This window comes from Mustelus asterias, chromosome 4, assembly GCF_964213995.1.
Source record: "Mustelus asterias chromosome 4, sMusAst1.hap1.1, whole genome shotgun sequence".
In the NCBI taxonomy this organism is placed as follows: Eukaryota; Metazoa; Chordata; class Chondrichthyes; order Carcharhiniformes; family Triakidae; genus Mustelus; species Mustelus asterias.
This window is the reverse complement of record NC_135804.1, coordinates 52197701-52220745: the sequence shown is the minus strand read 5'-3', so window position 1 is coordinate 52220745 and position 23045 is coordinate 52197701. Positions and strand designations below refer to the sequence as shown.

Sequence of the window (23045 nt, the reverse complement as noted above, 5' to 3'; positions counted from 1 at the left end):
CCCAAGAGGCACCCCCCAGCCCTCGGCCTCCCCTGGGGGCCTCAATGGCCTCCCGTTCTCCCGGCAAGGCCAACACGACTGTTCCCTGTTCATGGGGCGCAGATGTTTTCCTCGCCAAAGAAAACCTCTCTTGGCGAGGCCATACAGGCGAGTGAGCCGAAATGGGTGAGAGGCTGACCGTGCCAGAAATCCAGTGCCGGTAAGATTGTAAGAGCCGGGATATCGGGCACGATCCTGATTTCACGGCTCTAGCGCGATTTTACCAGCTCACTGTGCCCATCGATGGGCGGGGCATGCCAGTAAAATCGCAGCCATAAAGATTCTGAGGGGGCTTGACACGTTGGATGCTGAAAGTATGTCTCCCCTCATGGGAGGCACCCGGAACTAGAGGCAGCATTTCAAAACAAGGGCTTTTCCATTGAAGACAGCGATGGGAAAGAATTTCCTCTCTTGGAGGATCGGGAATTTTTGGAATTCTACATCCCAGAAAGCAGTGCAGGTTGAGGAATTACATCTATTCAAGGCTGAGATAGGCAGATTCTTGATCCACAAGGGACCAAAGGTTATGGGAGGCAGACAGTAAATTGGAGTTGAGGCCACCAACAGATCAGCCATGAATATATTGAATAGCAGAGCAGGCACAATGGGCCGAATGGCCTCCACCTGCTTCTATTTCTTATAATCCTATGTTCTTTATTGTTTTAGCTTGTCTCGAATACCTACAGCCGTTGGTTTGACTGGAACAAGTATGCTGGCCAAGGGACTCCGTACCTGCACGAGATTGGAAGAGATAAAGTGAGTGAAACACTGCCTTGTTTTTCCTACATGAGCCAGAGGTCTTTTTGGGAACTTTGCCCAAGTGCTGATAGGAATTGATTGGAAAAATATAATGAAAATAACTTGGCTACAAGAGCACACAACTGGGATGAGAAGAATTAAGATAGAGTCTAAAAGAAAGAGATCAGATGTGAAAAGGCCAGGAGATAGTGAAAGAGCGGACAGGCTGATAGGAGATGGAAAAAGTTTAAAGTTTACTTAGCGTCACAAGTAGGCTTACATTAACACTGCAGTGAAGTTTCTGTGAAAATCCCTAGTCACCACACTCCGACACCTGTTCGGGTACACCGAGGGAGAATTTAGCACGGCCAATTCACCTAACCAACACGTCTTTCGGACTGTGGGAGGAAACCAGAGCACCTGGAGGAAACCCACGCAGACACAGGGAGAATGTGCAAACTCCGCACAGACAATGACCCAAGCCAGGAATTGAACCCAGGTCCCTCGCGTTGTGAGGCATCAGTGCCAACCACTGTGCCACCATGCCGTCCTGTGGTCAAAATTGACTGATCTTCCCCATGATTGCTCTTCAAGAAGCCACAGTTAATTTGCCATGAAATATTGCGCTGGGACCCATAAAGCAAAGCTAGATAAATGGAGAATGGGCCAGAGAGATGCCACAACTGTACCATCTGGTCAGGAGAAAGTGGGATCCAATGCCAGCCTGGTTCAATCCAAAATGAGAGTATAATTATTGTGGAAATCGATTCCAACAACCCATAGACCTGCCTGTACTTATTCCACAATGGACCAGCCCTCCCTTGCTCCAATATAAAGGAGACTTTGTCCTTTTGCAACCTTCCAGATTCAACATTGAGTCCAGCAACTTCAGCTCATAACCACGGTTCACAAGTGAGTTTGCTGTTTCCGTACCCCTCCAGACCCAATGTTTGTGCCTTTATTCGGCCCATTACCACCTCTTTTTGCCTTGCACCATCATCCCTTTTGTTGTCTCCTCCCCGTCCCTGGCCCACCTAGCCACCCCTTCAACCCACACCCGTATTTCTTCCAACCAGCTACATCTCTAACATTTTCCAGTTCTGGCAGAAGATCACAGGTGTCAAATGTCAACTCTGTTTCTCTCTCTGAACATGCGCAGCATTTTTTGTACGTAATATATGCGTGACAGATTTAGCGAAAGCCGTTAAATTTGTAGATGTTGATCTTCAGAAAGACTTTGCTGATCTCTTTATGAGGAACACACAACATTAAGATGCAGATACAGCCATTATGAAGGCAGTTGGTAGAGCAAGGGGATTGGAGTACAAGAACCGGGAAGTCTTGCTACAAGGTTTTGATGAGGCCACATCTGGAATGTGCACAGTTGTGCTCTCCATATTTAAGGAAAGATGCACTTGTATTGGAAGGGGGTATAGCAAAGGTTCGGCAGATTGGTTCTTGGGATGAGAGGATTGTCCAAAGATGAGAGGCTGAGTAAATTGGGCCTGCAATCTCTGGAGTTTAGAAGAATGAGAGGTGACCTCTTTGAAACAGGATCCTAAAGGGGTTGACAGAGTCGACACTGAGAAGATAACTCGCTTGGGGAATCTAGAACATGGGGCACAATCTCAGGAATAAGGGGCTGACTATTTAGGACTAAGATGAGGAGAATTTTCTTCACTCAAAATATTGTGAATCTCTGGAATTCTGTCCCCCTAGAGGATTGTGGATGTTTCATCACTGAATGCATTTAATCCTGGGATAGACAAATTTTTGGTTTCTTAGGGAATTGAGGATAGGGAGAGCAGCGATGATCGTGTCGAAAGTCGAACAGGTTGGATGGGCCGAATGGCCCACTGCTTGTATTTATTATAATCTGATGTTGTTCTTTTTCTGATCCATTGTTCTATCAACCACTGACTGTCAGACCCAGGGCCTTCTGAGGAGGATATGGGGGAGATGGCAAAGGGAGATAGAGAGTCTAACGTTTGTTGTAACACATCCAGAGATATGCAGGTTAGGTGGATTGGCCATAGTAAATTGCCCTTTAGTGTCACAAGATGTGTTGGTTAGGGGGATTAGCAGCGTAAATATGTGGGGTTACGGGGATAGGGCTTGGGTGGGATACTCTACCTGAGAGTCGGTGCACTCCATGGGCCAAATAGCCACCTTCTGCACTGTAGGAATTCTATGAGTTTATGATTCACACAGCAGAGGCTCCTCACCTCTCACAATGCTGCTCTTATACTCTCTGTCCTGCTGATTCATTGGCTGTGTGTGTGTGTGTTTCTGTTGTCTTTTCCATTCTGAGCTCCTGGCCTACAGATTAAATATATTTCATGAGGGGGCCCCGTGGTTTCTGCAGAACATAAATCACAAACCGAGTGCAGGCTGTGTAACCCCCTTACCCATCAACTTGTGATTTCTGAGGGCCAACGCTGCCCTTTATAAGGTTTCCTGAACAACTTTGCTTTGTTCTTTAGTACCTCCCAGCAAAGTGGCAGGATGTGCAGAGAAAGGTACTCTCGCTCTCTCTCATCCCTCCCTCCTCACTGCCTCCTCTCCTGTGCCTCCCTCCAGTCCTAATGGCACTGAACCATTCTGAGTGATGATTTCATGTCCTGGGTTCCCCAGCCAAGAGGCTGTTCACTCCTGTTTGCCTGACTCATGTGTGCTCATGTGTGTGCAAGTCTGTGTGTGTGTCTGAACATGCATACACATGTGTAAACATGCACACACGTGTGTGTGTGTGAACATGCATACACATGTTTGTGTATGTGCACATGTGTGCGTGTGTATGTGTCGTTCCTGCTCTTGTCCATTGGGCTCACAAGATAGAGATTGGCCTTGGATATTTTTTCCCATTCTCCCTAAGCTGACAGCGCTGAAGTCATTTTGGTAAATGTCCGTTTTGGCTCCATCTGAGGTTAGTCAATGAATCACTGAAATAATTTAATGACATAGCCCTGCATTTATTTAGAAGATTTTAAAATTCTATTATTTCACAAGTGTGGACGAGGACGAGTGTGGATTTATTGCCCATTCATAATTGCCCTCGAGAAGGTGATGGTGAACCCTTAAGTGGCTGGATAGATGGGGAGGAGGGGACAGAAAAATTAAAAATTCTCAATCTGAGGCAGGAAGATAGGGTAGGAGGTTGTCACCAACACAACAACACAGCCTCCTTCGGACCACCCTAGGAGTCCCCTGCCCTGGGACCTCTGCACTTACCTGTCCCAATACTTAGTCATGATGTGGAGATGCCGGCGTTGGACTGGGGTAAACACAGTAAGAAGTTTAACAACACCAGGTTAAAGTCCAACAGGTTTATTTGGTAGCAAAAGCCACACAAGCTTTCGAAGCTCTAATCCCCTTCTTCAGGTGAGTGGGAATTCTGTTCACAAACAGAGTTTATAAAGACACAGACTCAATTTACATGAATAATGGTTGGAATGCGAATACTTACAACTAATCAAGTCTTTAAGAAACAAAACAATGGGAGTGGAGAGAGCATCAAGACAGGCTAAAAAGATGTGTATTGTCTCCAGACAAGACAGCCAGTGAAACTCTGCAGGTCCACGCAACTGTGGGCGTTACAAATAGTGTGACATGAACCCAATATCCCGGTTGAGGCCGTCCGCGTGTGTGCGGAACTTGGCTATCAGTTTCTGCTCAGCGACTCTGCGCTGTCGTGTGTCGCGAAGGCCGCCTTGGAGAACGCTTACCCGAATATCAGAGGCCGAATGCCCGTGACCGCTGAAGTGCTCCCCAACAGGAAGAGAACAGTCTTGCCTGGTGATAGCCATTCGGCCTCTGATATTCGGGTAAGCGTTCTCCAAGGCGGCCTTCGCGACACACGACAGCGCAGAGTCGCTGAGCAGAAACTGATAGCCAAGTTCCGCACACACGCGGACGGCCTCAACCGGGATATTGGGTTCATGTCACACTATTTGTAACGCCCACAGTTGCGTGGACCTGCAGAGTTTCACTGGCTGTCTTGTCTGGAGACAATACACATCTTTTTAGCCTGTCTTGATGCTCTCTCCACTCCCATTGTTTTGTTTCTTAAAGACTTGATTAGTTGTAAGTATTCGCATTCCAACCATTATTCATGTAAATTGAGTCTGTGTCTTTATAAACTCTGTTTGTGAACAGAATTCCCACTCACCTGAAGAAGGGGCTTAGAGCTTCCAATACTTAGTCCCAGGCATGTAGCTGTAGTGCCTCTTCTGGCCACTGCAGTGCTGTGTCTGGAGGGCCTGGAGCGCAGCTAGCCAATCAGCAGCTCCCCAAGGCGGCCCTTCCATTTAAGTGACAACAGTAGTCCTGCCTGCTGTCGATCAATGCTTGTTAGAGCATCAAATGGCAGTGGACCAGTCAGTCGATGGGGATCTGTTCCTGTCAACTATCTGGACTGAGCCCCTGCCATATTAAAAATTCAGGCCAAGGTGTTTGCACATTGACACCTCTATCCGTTTGATTTTTGGAGGATATTCGCTCTCAGATAATACTGGGACCATTATAGATTATGCCTTTCTGTGATACAGAAGCTCCATTCACCCTATATTGGAGAAAGCTGGCCTATTCTATCGGTGTCACTTGCCTGCTTCTCTTTAGAGGCTAAGTTTTATGTCTGCTGTGTTCATGCAATCAAGATCATGCATTGTAATATATTGGAGCAAACCTAATTCTGCCAAAATGGGCGTGTCTGCATTGCGCTCCCTAAACCAGCAACAGGGAACCTAACACGTTCATCAGTTGAGTGAGCACCATCTCTGAACAGCTGTGTCAATGGGCCTTGTCCCATATTGTTCAGGAGCTGTAAATTTGCCTGTGACCTACCCTCGTAAAGCCCTTTACTCTCAGGATTGGCTATTTGCAATACTCTGATTACTCGGTTTAATGTCGTCATGGGCTACACAATTAACTCAATTCAGAATGATGTGTTTTATCACAGACCACAATAACAAATACATTGATTTATTTACAATTAAAAAGTGATCTGAAGCAGAAAAGTTACAAATGTGAAAAATACAATCTAAACTGTCATGCAAGAAAGTTGACAAGTAACGATTCCAACAGAAAATGAAAATCAGCAACGCTCTTTTGTCTGAAAATGGCAATTTCCTCTTGCTTTTTGCTTCACATGTAAATTGAAATTCTGTTGGGTCATTTTGCTTTTTAATCTATTGCACTGGAACCCAGGCTCAGGGAACAACACGGAGGATTTCATCTGACCAGAGTTTGGATGAACTGTTTGAAATGATAACTTCAGATTGCTTGTGTTTTGAAGCAGAAATTTTGAAGTAGAGACTTTCAGCCAAGCTTACATATGACATTCATTCTTCATTTGATATTATTAAAATTACAGATTGCTAGTTTGGAATTAGATAGTACTTACATAATCCAGTCAAAGCCAGCAGAGTTTCGTGGATTATAATGAGTCCAATCAATCCATTAAAGTACTTTGATTCATTGATTAAGGGGCATAGCCAAATAAAGGACTCGCCTGACGGGTGAAACCATGATCAGGCAGGGGATGAGGCTAGTCCATTGCACTTGGGATGTGCTGACACCTGCGATCGTGGTTTGCCTAAGCTAGGGTAGAGTAAAAGATCAGTGTAGCCAATGATTTGATTTATTATTGTCACATGTACTGGGATTCAGTGAAAAGTATTGTTTCTTTTACAGACAAAACATACCATTCACAGAGTACACAGTAGAGCAGGAAAAGAGAGGGTGCAGAATATAGTGTTGCAGTCATAGCTAGGGTGTAGGGAAAGATCAACTTAATATATGCTGGGTCCATTCAAAAGTCTGATGGCAGCAGGGAAGAAGCTGTTCTTGAATCGGTTGGTACATGATCTCAGACCTTTTGTATCTTTTTCCAGTGGAAGAAAGTATGACTGGGGTGCGTGGGGTCCTTGATTATGCTGGCTGCTTTCCTGAGGCAGCAGGAAGTATAGACAAAGTCAATAGATGGGAGGCTGGTTCGTGTGAAGGGCTGGGCTTCATTCACGACCCTCTGTAGTTTCTTGTGGTCTTGGTTAGAGCAGGAGCCATACTAAGGTGATACATCCGGAAAGGTTGCTTTCTATGGTGCATCTGTAAAAGTTGGTGGGAGTCATAGTGGACATGCTGAATTTCCTTAGCCTCCTGAGAAAATATTGTTGTTGGTGGGCTTTCTTATAGTGTCAGCGTGGAGGGACCAGGACAGGTTGTTAAACTGAGGCATTACCTGATGCAATTTGTCGAAGTCATCTCGGCCTTTTGGCTAAGACGAAGCATTCGATCAATCCCAGGAGGGGGTGCAATGCCTCATCCTGTCAGCTTGGATCTTGTCTGATCGAGCCCGAGATGGGATGCAATATCTTGTCTTGTCAGTTTGGATCTGGTTTGTCTCTCATGTGGGACCATGATTGGACTTCATTTGAATTGGCTTTTTTGATTAGAATTAAAGTACCGACAGGTACCAAAAACGGGACTTGCGTTTATATAGTGCTTTTCACATACAGTGCAAGGCTTCAAACACGCTTTATAACCAGTGAAGTACTTTTGAAGTGTAGTCATTGTTGCGGTGTGGGAAACAGTATGTCAGTATGCACACAGCAAGCTCTCACAGATAGCAAGGTGTTAATGACTGGATAATCTGTTTAAGTGATGTTGATTGAGGGATAAATATTGGCCAGGCCACTGGGGATAGCTCCCCTTCTTTAAAGAATGCTGTGGGATCTTTCACATCCACCTGAGCAAGCAGTCAGTTTAATATTCCATCCAAAAGACAGCAGCTCCGACACCGTATTCCACTCGTTAATTAAAATGCACCAAAGCGGTTGTAATGTGTGACACATGAAGGAGTGACACGAGAAAGATTAATGCCTGTCCATTCTCTTCCCTCTTGTGCAGCTTGGATTCCCTGATGTTGAAGGATGGTGGTGCACAGCTTTTAGCTGAAGGAATACCTAGAATGACGTGTCTGAAGAAATTAAAGTGAGTTCTCAGTATTGTCCTCAAGTTTGAACAAACATCAAGTTGAGGTGGGTTGGAAAGGTGAAGCGATCTCTGGTGCCAGTAATGTCAACAGGAAATTTCCTTGGCTGTGAATTCTGCACTCAAGTACCTGATATACAGATCATGAGGGTAGATGTTCAACTTATCCCCTGAACTGGCATTTCCAATTGACGGCCCATTATAGAAACCACTGTCTAAACTGGCATTGTGTGGAGATGCCGGCGTTGGCATTGCCAATTGACTCATGCTATGCCTTACCTTTCATTCCCTCAGCCTACAGTATAAATATCTCCCACTTGCTATGCCTTTTACCTTTGACAAAGGGTCATCTGGACTCGAAAGGGCGGCACGGTAGCACAGTGGTTAGCACTGCTGCTTCACAGCTCCAGGGACCTGGGTTCGATTCCCGGCTTGGGTCACTCACTGTCTGTGTGGAGTTTGCACATTCTTCTCGTGTCTGCGTGGGTTTCCTCCAGGTGCTCCGGTTTCCTCCCACAGTCCAAAGATGTGTGGGTTAGGTTGATTGGCCATGTTAAAAAATTGCCCCTTAGTGTCCTGAGATGCGTAGGTTAGAGGGATTAGCGGGTAAAATGTGTAGGGATATGGGAGTAGGGCCTGGGTGGGATTGTGGTCGGTGCAGACTCGATGGGCCGAATGGCCTGTTTCTGCACTGTAGGGATTCTATTCTATGATAAGAAACGTCAGCTCTTTACCTTCCTTACAGATGCTGCCAGACCTGCTGAGATTTTCCAGCATTTTCTCTTTTGATTGCCAACTAACTGCCCATTACTGAAACCACCGTCTAAACTGGCATGGCTAATTAACTGCCCATTACTGAAACCACCGTCTAAACTGGCATGGCTAATTAACTGCCCATTACTGAAACCACCGTCTAAACTGGCATGGCTAATTAACAGTCCATTACTGAAACCACTATCTCCACTGACATCGTCAATTGATGGCCCATTATAGGAACCACCATGTGATGGGCTGCCCATTACTGAAACCACCTGCTTTGTAAGTTAGGTGGTTTCAATGACAGGCAGACGATCCATATCACGCTGGGCAGCAAGTGGAAAATCTATCCCATTACACCACAGACCATCACATGAACACCAGCTCTCTGCCTTTCCTCTCAGCCCTGTGAAAACTTTACATTGGACTATTTACCCACTCCTATTCTAGAAGTCGTGTTGGATTCTGCTTCCACTTCTGTTTTTGATTGGAATTCTGCACTTAACCAAATGTTCACCACCTCTCTCTTTATTGATATTTTAAAATCGATGATGATAGTTACCAACTCACCCGCAAACAGTGGATATAGACCAGTGGAAAAATTACCGCCCATTTACTCTTCAATTTCTGTCGCCTGTAATATAATATAAATGTACATTTTGTACATATATATTTATATATGTTTGAAATCTAGTGAAATTCCTGTTCATGCCGTGTCACCTAAGTGACAGTTTTCTGTTAAGGAATGAAACAAATTGTCCCAGAGTTTCAGTGAGCTGCTGGCCTGGAATCCTCAGTTGATAGGAGACGCAACAGACCGTGTATATAGAACGCCACCCACAGTTCCATTGCTGCTGGCTTTAGTTATAGCTCAGTGGCAACACACCAAGTGCATAAGTCTGAAGGGTCGTGGGTTCAAGTCCCACTCTTGAAGAGATAATCTAACTAGTGTTTCAGTGCAGCTCTGTGTGAGCATTACCTGGTCACAGTTACTGAGGCTGTGTCTGCCCCCTCTTTCCAATGTAAAAGATCCCGTGTCACTGTTAGCGGGTGAATTCTGGTGTCTGGATGTCAGGCAGCACCGTGAGTAACTGCTTCGTTTGCCTCTATCTCGATGCTGTTTGCGGTCTCTGGTGCCCCCCAGTGGCCCGGAAGGGCAATCATTGCCAGAAACCAAGAAGCAAGCTGAGCACCAACATTCCCAGCTTGGAGGGGAGGATGCAGAAAGGGAAGAAGATTGTAAATGAAGAAAAAAAGGAGCAGTCATCATAAAGATCTGCATCCACATAATGTCAAATGAAACACAGTTAACCCCCCCCCCCCCCTCCCGGCCACCCTGTCCCATTGTGTGTTTAACACTGTACAATTAGGACGTGCCAGCTGGTGATGTGGCGTTGAATTGAGGTTAACAAGAAAACTTGAAGGAATCTTACTCAGAATCTCAAACATTTTTCTCCGGTGCCTTCTCCACATCTCCAAATTTATTTTGGTGTTGGTGAGAATGGCCTCGGTAGTTATTGAAAGCATTAAAACCATCTCCTCTTCTTCCTTTAGTTTGAGGTGTAACTCCATCGGTTGTAAAGGGGCAGCATATCTTGCAAACGGACTGAAGCATAGCACTGCGATTGTAGAAATAGAGTAAGTATACCACTACATTGATGCATCTGATTCCACCACATCTATAACTCAGTGTATGCTAATACATTTCATTGAAGAAGGTTTGCGTCTATCCAGCATCTTCAGAAACACTTTATGATACTTTGCACGCGGCTGATTACTGTGAACGAATCCTGCTCCAGAGAACTGACCACAGAATCTAGGCTGCCAATCCGGTTCAGTCTGAGGGTCAGTTTCACTCTTGGAAGTGCTGCCTTTTGGATGAGGCCCATCCGCCCTCTCGGTTGAATGTAAAATATTTCACAGCAATATTCCAAAGAAGAGCTGGGGAATTCTCTGTGTTAGGACAGAGTAACAGGAACTGTGTTCGGACAGAATAACTATCCCTCACCCAGCAGACTGAAGGCTGACTATCTGCTTGTTAGCAGATTGCTGTTTGTGGAATCTTGCTGTACATAAATTGATAGTTTCCTACATTACAGCGGTGACTAAACTTCAAAATACCTCACTGACTGATGAGCACTTTTGAGTGTTTGAAAAATAGCGCTATGTAAATGCAAGTTCTTTTTGTTAATTTTGAAGCCCAGTGACAGCTTGGTAGCCAATGAAAGGAGTTTTTTCACAAGTACAACACCCCCCCACTCCGCCACTGAAGAATTTGTTGCTGTGTTGTGGCGAAGCAAAGGGGCAAATTGTCCTGTTCCTGCACCCGGGGTTAAAATGGGGATCGGGGTAAACCCCTAAGGGAACTTGACCAATTGTGTAAATTAATGGAAAAAATCCAGAATGTTTCTTTGGTGGAGGGTGCTCCCTGGTGCCTCCTCAGACCAGCCACAAGGGAGCAAGGTGAGGGCTGGTTGGCACGGTGGCACAGTGGTTACCACTGCTGCCTCACACGCCAGGGACCTGGGTTCAATTCCCGGCTTGGGTCACTGTCTGTGCAGAGTCTGCACGTTCTCCCCATGTCTGCGTGGGTTTCCTCCGGGTACTCCGGTTCCCTCCCACAGTCCAAAGATGTGCGGGTTAGGTTGATTGGCCATGCTAAATTGCCCTTTAGTATCAGGGGGACTAGCTAGGGTAAATGCATGGAGTTATGGGGATAGGGCCTGGGTGGGAATGTGATCGGTGCAGACTCGATGGGCCAAATGGCCTCCTTCTGCACTGTCGGGATTCTATGATTCTATAACTGGCAGGCAGGCTGTGCAGCAACTTCTGATTTGGAAACACTCAATTGGAAAGATGAAGATCATTAAAAACAGAAAGAAACCGCCCGCCTATTCGCACAAAATAAAAACATTCCCTGTGGCGCCTTCCTTGTTGTGTTTTTAATCAGCAGTCCCAGCGTGTTAGATCGTGCCTGTCGTGGTGTTTGTGAGAGCATGAATGTTTCTGGATTGAGATTAAAGAAAAGTAAACACTATTCCCACAGTATTTTCCAGTTGAGACATAATTAATGAAGGAAAATAGTGAGCCACAGCAACTTAAGCTATTGCGCCCTCAGCTGGTGGTGTAGTGGTATTGTCACTGGATGGTGATCCAGAAACTCAGGGTATTGCTCTGGGGCCCCGGGTTTGAGTCCCACCATGGCTGGTGGTAAAATTTGAGTTCAATTTTTAAAAATGTGGAATTAGACGACGATGCCCATAGTCGTAAAACCTGCCATCTGGCTCACTAAGGAATTCTGCTCTCCTTGTCTGGACTACATGTGACTCCAGCTTCTCCGCCATGTGCTCTTAATGCCCTCGCAAGTCACTCAGTTCAAGGTCAATTAGGGATGGGCAATAAATGAACAAAATAAAAGCATCTCCTTATTGGAACTTGGTCTGGTCTTTTCTATGTAACTGCTTTATGAATATTTAAGAAAGCTTAACGAACTGGAAAGAAGACACCAGTAGATTGTTACTTCTATGATGCAATGTGAGGGGTGAGCATGCTTGCTGAAGAATAGGGGTCTCTGACTGGAATTGTGCGCCCCTCACCAGTCACTGTATTGCTGCAGATTGACAGAATTGGCCCACTCCTGATTGCTGGAAGAGAGAATGGTTGTTAAAATGTAAAGAGAAACAAATGAAACGCGGTGCCAAATAGAAATGGTCCAAGACGGTTCCTTGGCGATGGGGTGGAATTCTCCGGTGGGATTTTCCAGTCCCGCTGCAGTTAATGGAGATTTAGCTGAGTGCCAAATTCTCCATCCTTGCTTGCAGTGGTGGGCAGCAGGGTATGAATGGCTGGAAAATTCCAGCCATGGTCTCACTGAAACCCCACAGTGCAGAAGGAGGCCATTCAGCCCATCGAGTCTGCACCGACAACAATCCCACCCAGGCCCTATCCCCGCAACCTCACATGTTTGCCCCGCTAATCCCTCTAACCTACGCATCCCGGGACACTAAGGGGTAATTTAGCATGGCCAATCATCCTAACCCGCACATCTTTGGACTGTGGGAGGAAACCAGAGCCCCCGGAGGAAACCCACGCACACACACGGAGAATGTGCAAACTCCATGCAGACAATGACCCAAGCCGGGAATCAAACCCAGGTCCCTGGAGCTGTGAGGTAGTAGCGCTGATCACTGTGCCACCATGCCACCCATTGATTGGTTGAAGTGCAATTCTTTCCTTAACCTGACAACTTGCAACCCCGTCATTCTTTCCGAGGGTTTAAGGGTAAACGATCTGGGTATAAATTGAGAAAAGGCTCATTTTTGTTCTACAGTTTGATTGTAGCCTCTGGTCTTTCACACAAGCAGACTGATATCAGCAATCAACCCATTAACACATTTGTATATAATTCCAATAGCTGCTCTCTGCAGTAGGTTTGGTAACCCAGGGAAATACTCTAGCTCAAAAACCAGACAGCGATATTTCGCATAACTCTGTTGAGAGGTTTGCTACTAATATCACAAAACTCACTGTCACCCTGTGGCATGGAGTAAATGAATTCAGCCTTGTGTGGTAGAACATCACTGGTGTCAAATGTACAACTTACTCAAAATAGATCAAGTCATAGTAGAAATGTGCAACATATTATTTGATCATTTTGCTGTTCTGCTGTAATGAGACGCATTAAATGAGAGCAGTGTCTTACTTATAAACTCCGAATTAAATATGCCATATTTTCCTATTCAGCTTAAATGGAAACTGTATCGAGGATGCGGGAGCTTTGAACCTTGCGGATGTACTGCCCAATATGAAAAGTTTGAAAATACTGAAGTAAGTAGCTGTGTTTTGATTGTAAATGCATATTTTCCCAAGGGCTTGTCCAGAGGGTCAGCTGATACAGGGTCAGCTGGTACAGGTTCTGCACTGTATGGTAACAAGCCGCTGAAACCAGGATGGCCCCTAGTTCATCCCTCAGTCGGTGCTGATTTCACTTAACAACAACAATTTATATTTATATACCACCCTTAGCATTATAAAATGTCCCAGGGGCGCTTCACAGGAGCATTATACAACAAAATATGACACTGTAGAAGTGTTAGGTTTCCAAAAGCTGGTAACCAAGGACTTACCACAAACAATAGTTTATTTACCCAGTCTGAGCAGCTCTTACAGGCTTGTACTCTGCCCGCACTCTGGGGAGAACTCCCACGGGAGTACCTGCCCATTATCCCTACTCCCAGGCCCCAGTCACTCAGCCAGTTTCCGGGTCAATCAACTTCGTGAGCATCACCTTTAGCTCACAGTCACTTCTGAGGGAATTTATTAAACTGCATCTGCAACTCCATATAAATATCGCCATTGATATTCCCCTGTCCACCACTGCAGTCCCCTCTTCAAACCATTCAAGCAATTGTGTCATGCTTGATGTACTCTTTACAAATCCACACTGGATCTCTGATTAGCTAAAAATGTTCAAGATGTTCAGTCACTCTGTCCTAGTAATTCGCTGACAATAGACATTATGTTAAGTAGACTATATGGACAGCACGGTGGCACAGTGGTTAGCACTACTGCCTCACAGCTCCAGGGACCTTGGTTCGATTCCCGGTTTGGGTCACTGTCTGTGTGGAGTCTGCACGTTCTTCCCGTGTCTGCGTGAGTTTCCTCCGGGTGCTCCGGTTTCCTGCCACACTTCAAAGATGTGCGGGTTAGGTTGATTTGGCCATGGTAAATTGCCCCTTAGGGTCCTGGGATGTGTAGGTTAGAGGGATTAGCAGGGTAAATGTGTGGAGTTACAAGGATAGGGCCTGGGTGGGATTGTTGTCAGTGCAGACTCAATGGGCCGAATGGCCTCCTTCTGCATTGTAGGGATTCTATGATAATTCCCAGCATTCTCTCTGTCACCTTTCTTAAATTGGATAGTGACATCTGAAATAAGATGACCAAAGACAAACATTACATAACCCCATGGAGAGTGGAATTTGGCAAAATATCAATCAACAATGGATTTTATTTCTAATAATCTACTTTTACACGTGTTATAATGGACAATGAATCCTGAGCTTCTAGCGCAGAGTTTCTGATGTTGGTAACTAATGTTGGACTTGTTTTATGTATATTCATCTGATGACAGATAGTTTTAACGGACCCTTTTGGAAAATACGGGTTATTCTGAGGTGATTAGTGAGATACTCAACCAAGAGTGGCTTCAGCATTTGGTACATTTCAAAGTGTTTTGCAACCTTTTTGTGTTTTTACCATTAGCTTGACACAGAACAACATCACAGCAGCTGGTGGAGAGAGCCTGGCACGCGCTCTCGCTCAGTGCCCGTCGGTGGAAGAGATTCAGTGAGTGCTGTGTCTTGTTACAAAAGCAAAATACTGTGTAGTAGAAATCTGAAGAACATGCTGGAAATACTCAGTAAGTCAGGTAGCGTCTGCAAACAGAGAAAAACGGGGTTAATGGCTGGGATCTTACGACCTCGCTTGGGCGAGGCTCGTAAAATCCCGCCCAAGGCCACCGGAGAATTCTGTTCTGTGAGCCTTGCCCGCCCCGATTCCGGGGCAGACGAGGGGGTAAAATTCCAGCCAATGTTTCAGTTCAATGCCCTTTTGTCAGCGTTCATCAGCCTGAAACATTAGCCGTGTATTGTCATGTTGATTGGTCAGATTTACAGTTTGAAATAATATCATTTACTGGAGTTAAGAGTTAACGCTGACAGCAGCTCACTTTTGCAAACTAGTTATCTTTGGAATTTTATGTTTGAAAAGAGGGTAGTTTTTCATCAACACTGAGTTCTGGATGTTGTCAATTCCAGTTTCAGACTGCGTTCGATTTGCCTGTATAACCTCACATGCTTAAATCTTCATAGTGCCATGTGCAGACTGAGTGAGATGTAGGAAGAATGTTAGTGAAGCAACAGGGAAATTGTGTGTGTGAAATTTACAGAGATTTGAAGGAGGTGTCTGAAAATGGATGGGGGGTGGGGGGATAATTTCAGAAAGTGAATGAAGCAGCCTTTACAAAATTTGAAGGGGATTAAAGCGGTTGAAAAACTCAGATGAAAGGGGATTCTTATGGAGAGACAGAGCTGATCTCAGGAACTGATCTCCTCCTGCGATGGTTGCTATCATTGAGGAGGTGATGTTTATACAAGGAGGGTGCCCTCTGTGCCACCATACTGCCCCATCCCAGTGACTATTGAGGTGCAGCTGAATTTCAGGCCCCAGCTGTCCTTGGGGGAATGGTAGTCGGTGCATTGCTCTTTCAGAGAGCTGGCCCAGACTGGCCGAATGACCTCCTTCTGTGCTGAAACCATTTCATGGAAGTGCCCAGTGGCTGCAGGTATCCATGCAGCATCTGCATCTTTGCTGCCCAAACCCTCGAAAGACAGGTAGTTATGCCAGGGCCTTTAGGAATGAGCTGGTGCCACCTTGGTGGGTTGCATTTGCCATGATTCGTGTCTGCGTGGGTTTCCTCCGCGTGCTCCGGTTTCCTCCCACAGTCCAAAGATGTGCGGGTTAGGTTGATTGGCCAGGTTAAAAATTGTCCCTTAGAGTCCTGGGATGCGTAGGTTAGAGGGATTAGCGGGTAAAATATGTGGGGGTACGGCCTGGGTGGGATTGTGGTCGGTGCAGACTCGATGGGCCGAATGGCCTCCTTCTGCACTGTAGGGTTTCTATGATAAAGTGGGCCCTCATCCACCTGAGAGTGCTTCCTTTCATTGTTCATTCCACCTAAAGCATGGCACACTCTGTGGTTAGAGGGCTTCTGCAGACCTGTCCAGACGAATCAGGCATTCACATCAGCTCTGTTGTGGAGGGGTGAGGGAGGGGACCAGTTGAAAGAGACCTCCTCCACCAGCAGTGTCAAAGTGAAGTACCTCCACTTCTGTCTGCAGATGTGCTGGTGCTGATATGGGGGCACGGAGCATCTTTCACACAGGCTGAACTGCCTCCTCCAGACAAACTGCGAGGATCTCAACTGGAATCCACCAGTAAAAGGAACTGAGAGCAAAGGCAATAACTAACAATGTGTACAAATGCTCATGAAAGCCTAACACAGCACCAGCAAGGAACCTGAGAATGAAATCTTTAAAATCTGTCCATTTTGAACTGCGTTCAAAACGCGCATCCTTTAAGCCAGCAACAACATCAAAAGAAACCAGAAATTCAAAATCATATTGTGGATTCTTACCCATGCTGAGGGACTTCACTGCAAGTATGAATGGGAAAATTGTAGCAGTGATTTTCTGAAAGTCCACCCTGTAATTTTTACTCACCGCCTTTGCTGGCAATGTCATTTCTCAAAGTCAGCCTGCAATCACTGCCGGTTCCAACCTGCTGTTTCCTTTTTCCGATACATGGTTCAAAGAAGCCCCAAAACACAAACCATTATTTCAGTTCACTCTGCAAATCAGCCTTCTCCTAATTTCAGATGTGATTTTTCTTTAAAATTTTGTGTGTTCCTCCTGTTAAGGTCAAGTCAGAAATAGAAACTCCTTTCCCTGCTCTGGCTCCAACCTGAAGAATTTTCAACCCAAATATTTTCCAGCGTCGTCTTTTAACCCTGGTGTTGTCACCTGCGCTTGATGCAACAGCTCACTGTGTTCCCGTGAGGTTTATTGAATACTGATATCAATTGTTTTCACTCTGTCCATTCAATGTAAACATGTAGTTTATCCACGAACAAGATCGGTGATCTAACTGCGAGGAAGTTGGCTGAAGCCCTGCCAAAGCTGCCCTGCTTAAAGGTTTTGAAGTAAGTGCTATCTGATGTCCATGTGTGTATGTGTATGCGATTGTAGTGTGTTCGTGTGTGCGCGCAATGTGTAACGTGTCTGCGTGTGTAGTGTCTGTGTGTGCGCGTGTGTGTGCAATGTTGTGTGTAATGTCTGTATGTGTAGTGTGTGTTGTGTGTAATGTCTTTGTGTATGCGTGTGCAATATGTGTGGTGTGTGTATGTGTGTAGAGTGGAGGGTGCATGTGTTATGTGGAGTGTGTGCAGTGTGCGTGTGTGTGGTGTGCATGTGTAATGTGTGTGTGTAGGGTGAGTATACAGTGCGTGTGTGCATGTGCAGGGTGCATGTCACGTGTAGTGTGTGCATGTGAAGGGTGTGTGTGCAATGTGTGCGTACAGTGCATGTGTGTGTCTGTGCTGTGACAGTATTTATTATTGTACTTATTATCAGTCAGATGAGACTGTTTTATTGTTCCACTCTTCTAAAATTCATGCTGATTAAAGAAAATGTCAATGATCTACAGAGGGGATTGGAGTCAGCCTGTGATTTTAAACCTAAACCATCCACGGGGACCTGATAGGATGGAGTGCAGTTCTGGTTTTACACATTGGAAATGGAGAGGAAGATCAGGGGAAACCAATGCGCTGCCTGTTCCTGTGGGGTCCCCACCTGCACTTAGATTAAAATAACCAATGTGGTTTATTTTCTAAAACACAACTGGAGCAAATAATAATCCACATTTGTCTACCTCTCTGTTCAGTCTTCACTCCAGTGAGCTCACTGCCAGTGGTGGAGGGAGCCTCGCACAGGGTCTCAGGCTGTGCCCAAGTATCGAAGTGATAAGGTGAGGGAAACTCGAGCATTCAGTCTTCTCTTGCTAATAGCAGCAAACAGCTATCACAGTTATCACGTGAATGATAAGATTACAGTTCCGATGAAGAGCTTGTTATAAGGATGCTGTCAATTGTCTTTTTGTTTGTAAAGGAGCCTCGAACACTAAATGCTGCACATTCTTCAATGCATCACTCAATGAGGCAGTGATTACTCTGTTAAAAGTATGAGCAGATCAACGCAAGTGCAGTGGCCTCCTGATTGCTGGCCAGTCCTATGGCCCTGCAATGCCAGCCCTAGCGCCCCCACAGTCCAATCGTAGATCTCCCGTCACCCTCACCCGACCCCTCCATGGTATAAATCCCTCCCTGCAGCCCCGACTCCCCCAGCAGGCTGTACCCCCCACCCCGATGGCCAGCCCCAATTGCTGTCCTCCCTCCCTCACCGATCCTGCCTGCAGAGTGGCAGCGGGACCCCCCATCCCCACCGACCGCCCCTATCAGGCCCCAACCCCCCATTAGGCCCCACCATCTTGGCACCGCCTGATGCCCAGTGGTCAGTGTCAAAGTGCTCCTGGGCATTGGCACTTTGCCCCTCGGACACTGCCAGGGCACCCATGCCTGGGGGCGCCAACCCGGTGCCGACCCTCTGGGGGGGGCCTCGATTGTCCAGCAGGGTCAGGCTGCCAGTTCCCTGCAAACCCCGATGGAGTGAAATACTCCTGACGGGGCGGCGTGGGAGGCTGGTGGGCTCGGAGACTTCAGTCCCAGGCCTGCTAATGAAATTTCAATGATATGGGAATCGTCCGTGTATATCTAATGCAGCTCCCCGCCGATTTCTGGTACAGAGCTGACAGTGCTGGAAATCCGGTGCTGAGAGACGTGCTCAGGGCTGGACGCCCAGCGCGAATTGGCCGGTGCTTGAATCTCTCGGCCCGCTGCACTAAACAAATCAGCGCAACGGGATGGGAGATTCATCCCGGAGATTCTCCGCCTCTCGCCGGTGACGTGACAGTGGCGGGAACCTAATTTAAATGCATTGAAATAACTTTAAATGTATTCAAGGGGTTTCCCCATCATTTATTCCCCCCCAGGCAGGGAATTCCCCCATGTCCATAAGGCCATAAGAAATAGGAACAGGAGTAGGCTGTTGGGCCCCTTGAGCCTGCTCTGCCATTCGATTGAATCATGGCTGATCCGACACAATCCTCGTGCCCTCTTTCCTGCCCTTTCCCTGTGTTGGCAAAGTTTACAACAGCGATGGAAACTCAGGAGGCAATCGAGGGGAACTCGCCAGCGCACAAGGGTAACTGTAGCCGCCGGTGGGAGAGGGGCATGTGCTGGCATCCTGGCACTATCCCCTGGCACTGCCGCCAATCTGGCTGGGAGAGGGTGGGGGGGGGTTGCCACGGTGCTTGTGATGGGGTGAAGGTTTGCTCAGGTGATTATGTGGCAGAGGGGCGCAGAGTTGTCCAGTTGCTTGTGGGTTGTGCACAGAGAGTCCGAGAATCTGGAGAGAAAACTCAGCTGTGCAGCTGGAGAGCTACACGCTGGTTTTCACACTCCAGCCAGCATTCTGTGCTCTGAATGTAAGAATCCACTAATTGTTACAATCCCCAGAGAATTCAATAACCTGAAAGGAAAGGAATCACAAACAACTCCAACAAAAATAATTTACAGCCAAGATTTCACTTTTTGAAACTTTTCCTGTAAGTCAAACCTAAAATCAACATAACATTAAGCAAGACCAATGTTATCTCACTTTGAAAAGATGAGTCTCATTCTAGAAAGTCAATGCAACAAAGAAATACCTCACAAAATTACAGGCACTCACATCACTCCTGCACATAGGGGTCAACATGTGCAATCTCACAGTCTTTCCAATTTGGACTCCAGCATGTTTTCTCACTCAATGAACTTGGCCCTCGGGTCGCTTTCACCAATATTCTATCCGAGGGCTCTGGGTGCAATGAACATCAACCAATTACACATCACAAATTCTCTCTCACTCAGGTCACATCCAGGTCTGATGGCTTAACTTTCCAGAATTCCTTTTCAACTGACCAACCAACATACCAGGTTCATGATCTGATCCTCTGATATAACACTCAGTTCTTCAGCATGCTTGAGCTAATCACGCCACTTTTAGGATCCAGCCTCTTTTAGCTCACTCATACATTGCCTAACCAAAAGCTTCTTAAGTAATTTTCTTCTTACTGCCAAATAAAAAACTGATCTTTCGGTAGAGAGCTTTGCTTGCTTCTCCTCACACAAATTCTGTGTCCTGCTGCACGATAACAGGCTGAAATAAGAGTATCCACTCACCATCCAATTAGCTTTAATTAGCCTTTTTTTTTCACTTTCATCCGCTTTGGAACCTCAGCCAAAGTCCAACTTTTCAGAAATGTTACCATAACCAGGAAATCCAATTACCCCCGCCTTCCAAAATTGTCTTAATCTCACTTTGGATTTAATGGTTTACCTCACAAATAAAAAACCTGCCAAGTACAGAGTTTGTCGCAACAGGTAAGTTCTTTCTGTCTTCCAATAATCAAGAGGGTGCAGCCGCTTCACAGTCTGGAACTGTTGGGCGCCCCCATGACTTTAAATTAATATTTCAAATGAAAACAGTTTCCCAGAATTCTCTGCGCATTTAGAATTTATCAGACTCCTGGACACCAAGAATATTCCGGTTTCCCCTGCCCCCTCCCCTGCAACCATTAAAACACAAAAACTCACAAAAGGCCTAAGTATTAAACAGCCACTTCTATGAATAGCCACTGAGGCTTCTAGAAGCTCCCAAGCCAGCTCAGTGTCATGCAGCAGAAGAAGGGGAGTCCCTATGATTAAAAATGGTTGAAATGCTGTGTATTCGTACTAATCGCACATTTTCTTATCCCCCTGCAGTTTACCTGAAAATAGCATTGGGAACAAAGGAGTGACGGAGCTCGCAATGGCACTACCAAAAATGACATCTTTAAAAAAGCTAGAGTAAGTGCCTCATATTCAGTGTGCTGAAGACTGAGTGGGAAACCCCAGGCTGGTGACACAGGGCTTTTAAATGAGACTTCCTCTCTGCACTTTCATTTTTCTTCTGCTATCCAGATTTCCCCCGAAATGTGTTGGAACGATTAGATACAGAAATTCCCACATGCATTTTATTTCTTTGTTTGTGAAGCTCCAAAGATTTATGAACTATCTTCACACAAAAGGGCAGTGGAAATCTTCGAGCTGTGTCTCGCCAATGTGACTGAGGCTCAGTATCAACTGAAAAGTTCAAAGTGAGTTTCTGGTTCGATGTTGGTATTGGGTATGGAGTCAGGGGCAGGAATTTTCCTGTCCCACCCGCCATGGGAATCGTAGCGTGTGGGACACGGATCATGCAATGGTCCGCTGATCTCAGGTGGGATTTTCCAATCTTAGGGGCGAGCGCAGCTGGAAAATCCTGCTCAGGATGTGTAACTGGAATTACCATATAGATCAGTCAGAATAGGTTCAAAGGGTTGTTTAAGTTCATTTATTCGTGACACAAGTAGGCTTACATTAATGTTGCGATGAAGTTACTGTGAAAATCCCCCAGTTGCCACACTCCGGCACCTGTTCGGGTACACGGAGGGAGAATTTAGCATGGCCAATGCACCTAACCCACATGTCTTTTGGACGGAGCACCCGGAGGAAACCTACGCAGACACGGGGAGAACATGCAGACTCCGCACAGACAGTGACCCAAGCCAGGAATCAAACCCGGGTCCCTGGCGCTGTGAGGCTAACCACTATGCCACCATGCCAGGTTGAGTGGCTTATCCCAATGTTCCTTATTCTGCCTCACAATGAGAGTTTGTCGACAACTATACCAGGATCGCATTAATCAGGAATCAGAATCACTTTACAGTCAGTAAATGTCCACCATCAACACACTGTTCAACTGCTGCAGGGTCTACATACCTTGCTGACCAGTGGAGAAGACATTTAACTCAATTTTGGGAGCAGGAAAATGCTGGTGATCTTATGACTGTGTTCTCTCCCTCCCCTACCGCTCACTCGCCACACTTCACACCTCCCCCTCTCCCCGTCCCCAGTATAAAACCAGCCCTTTCATGATGAATTCCTGAGAAACCGGGTGGATCAAGCTGGCGAAATGAGGTTGGAATTGTTTGTTCGGGAGGTATTGTGGTGCCAGAGGATTTGCAGGCCCCAATCCCCCTGCACACGGCGAGCCCCCTAGTTTCAGCCACATTGTCTGTCACGCAGCGAAACGCTGTATCTTACGAGGGTGGGAGGACAGAGTATGTGCGAGGGTCACCAGCCTGTCATTCCCCCCTGTGACATTGCCGGAGGTTCAGTCACTGGCTGCCCGATTGGTCAGTGATGGGGCATGACATCAAGAGAGCCAGAAAGTAGGACAGTGCATGTAAGTCGGGAAACTCTGCAGTCTGACAATCATTTTTCTGAAGTGTGTTCAGGTACCTTTAACTTAAGGGTATAAGACTGAGTCCTTCCTGAAAGTCACAGAAAGGTGAGCCTTCAGCTGGTGAATTTACAGGGGCTGAACCCAAGATCTCCTTGTTGATGATTGAACAGGATCCCTCCTGTGATGTGACTTTGCGCGTTTTACGATGTTAAAGATGCTATATAAATACGAGTTTTTGTTGGGCAGCTGGAGGGTGATGGAAAACAGACTGTGCTCCATTTCACTGCCAGACTGCTTGATCATATCTCTTGCTGAATCAGTGCCTGTGGAATATTTAAAGGATGTCCTGCACACCCTTTTTTTTGTATTCATTTACAGGATATGGGTGTCGTTGGCCAGGCCAGCGTTTATTACCCATCCCTAATTGCCCCAGGATTTTGATCCAGTCACAGTGAAGCAATGATGATATATTTTCAAGTCAGGATGGTGTGTGATTTGGAGCGGCACCTTCCGAGTGATGGTGCCTGCTGCCCTTGTCCTTCG

The 23045-nt window shown here is 46.2% G+C and overlaps 1 protein-coding gene across 2 annotated transcripts in view; it reads left to right on the top strand.

Annotated features, from left to right (window-relative positions):
* nlrc5 (NLR family, CARD domain containing 5) overlaps positions 1-23045 on the top strand; it is a 191942-nt gene that overhangs the window by 151481 nt on the left and 17416 nt on the right. For both annotated transcript variants that reach the window (XM_078211022.1, XM_078211023.1), the window contains 8 exons: positions 706-795; positions 7684-7767; positions 10078-10161; positions 13267-13350; positions 14785-14868; positions 17198-17281; positions 18022-18105; positions 20999-21082. In XM_078211022.1, coding sequence (XP_078067148.1) covers positions 706-795; positions 7684-7767; positions 10078-10161; positions 13267-13350; positions 14785-14868; positions 17198-17281; positions 18022-18105; positions 20999-21082 — 678 coding nt within the window. The remainder of the gene's footprint in view (positions 1-705; positions 796-7683; positions 7768-10077; positions 10162-13266; positions 13351-14784; positions 14869-17197; positions 17282-18021; positions 18106-20998; positions 21083-23045) is intronic.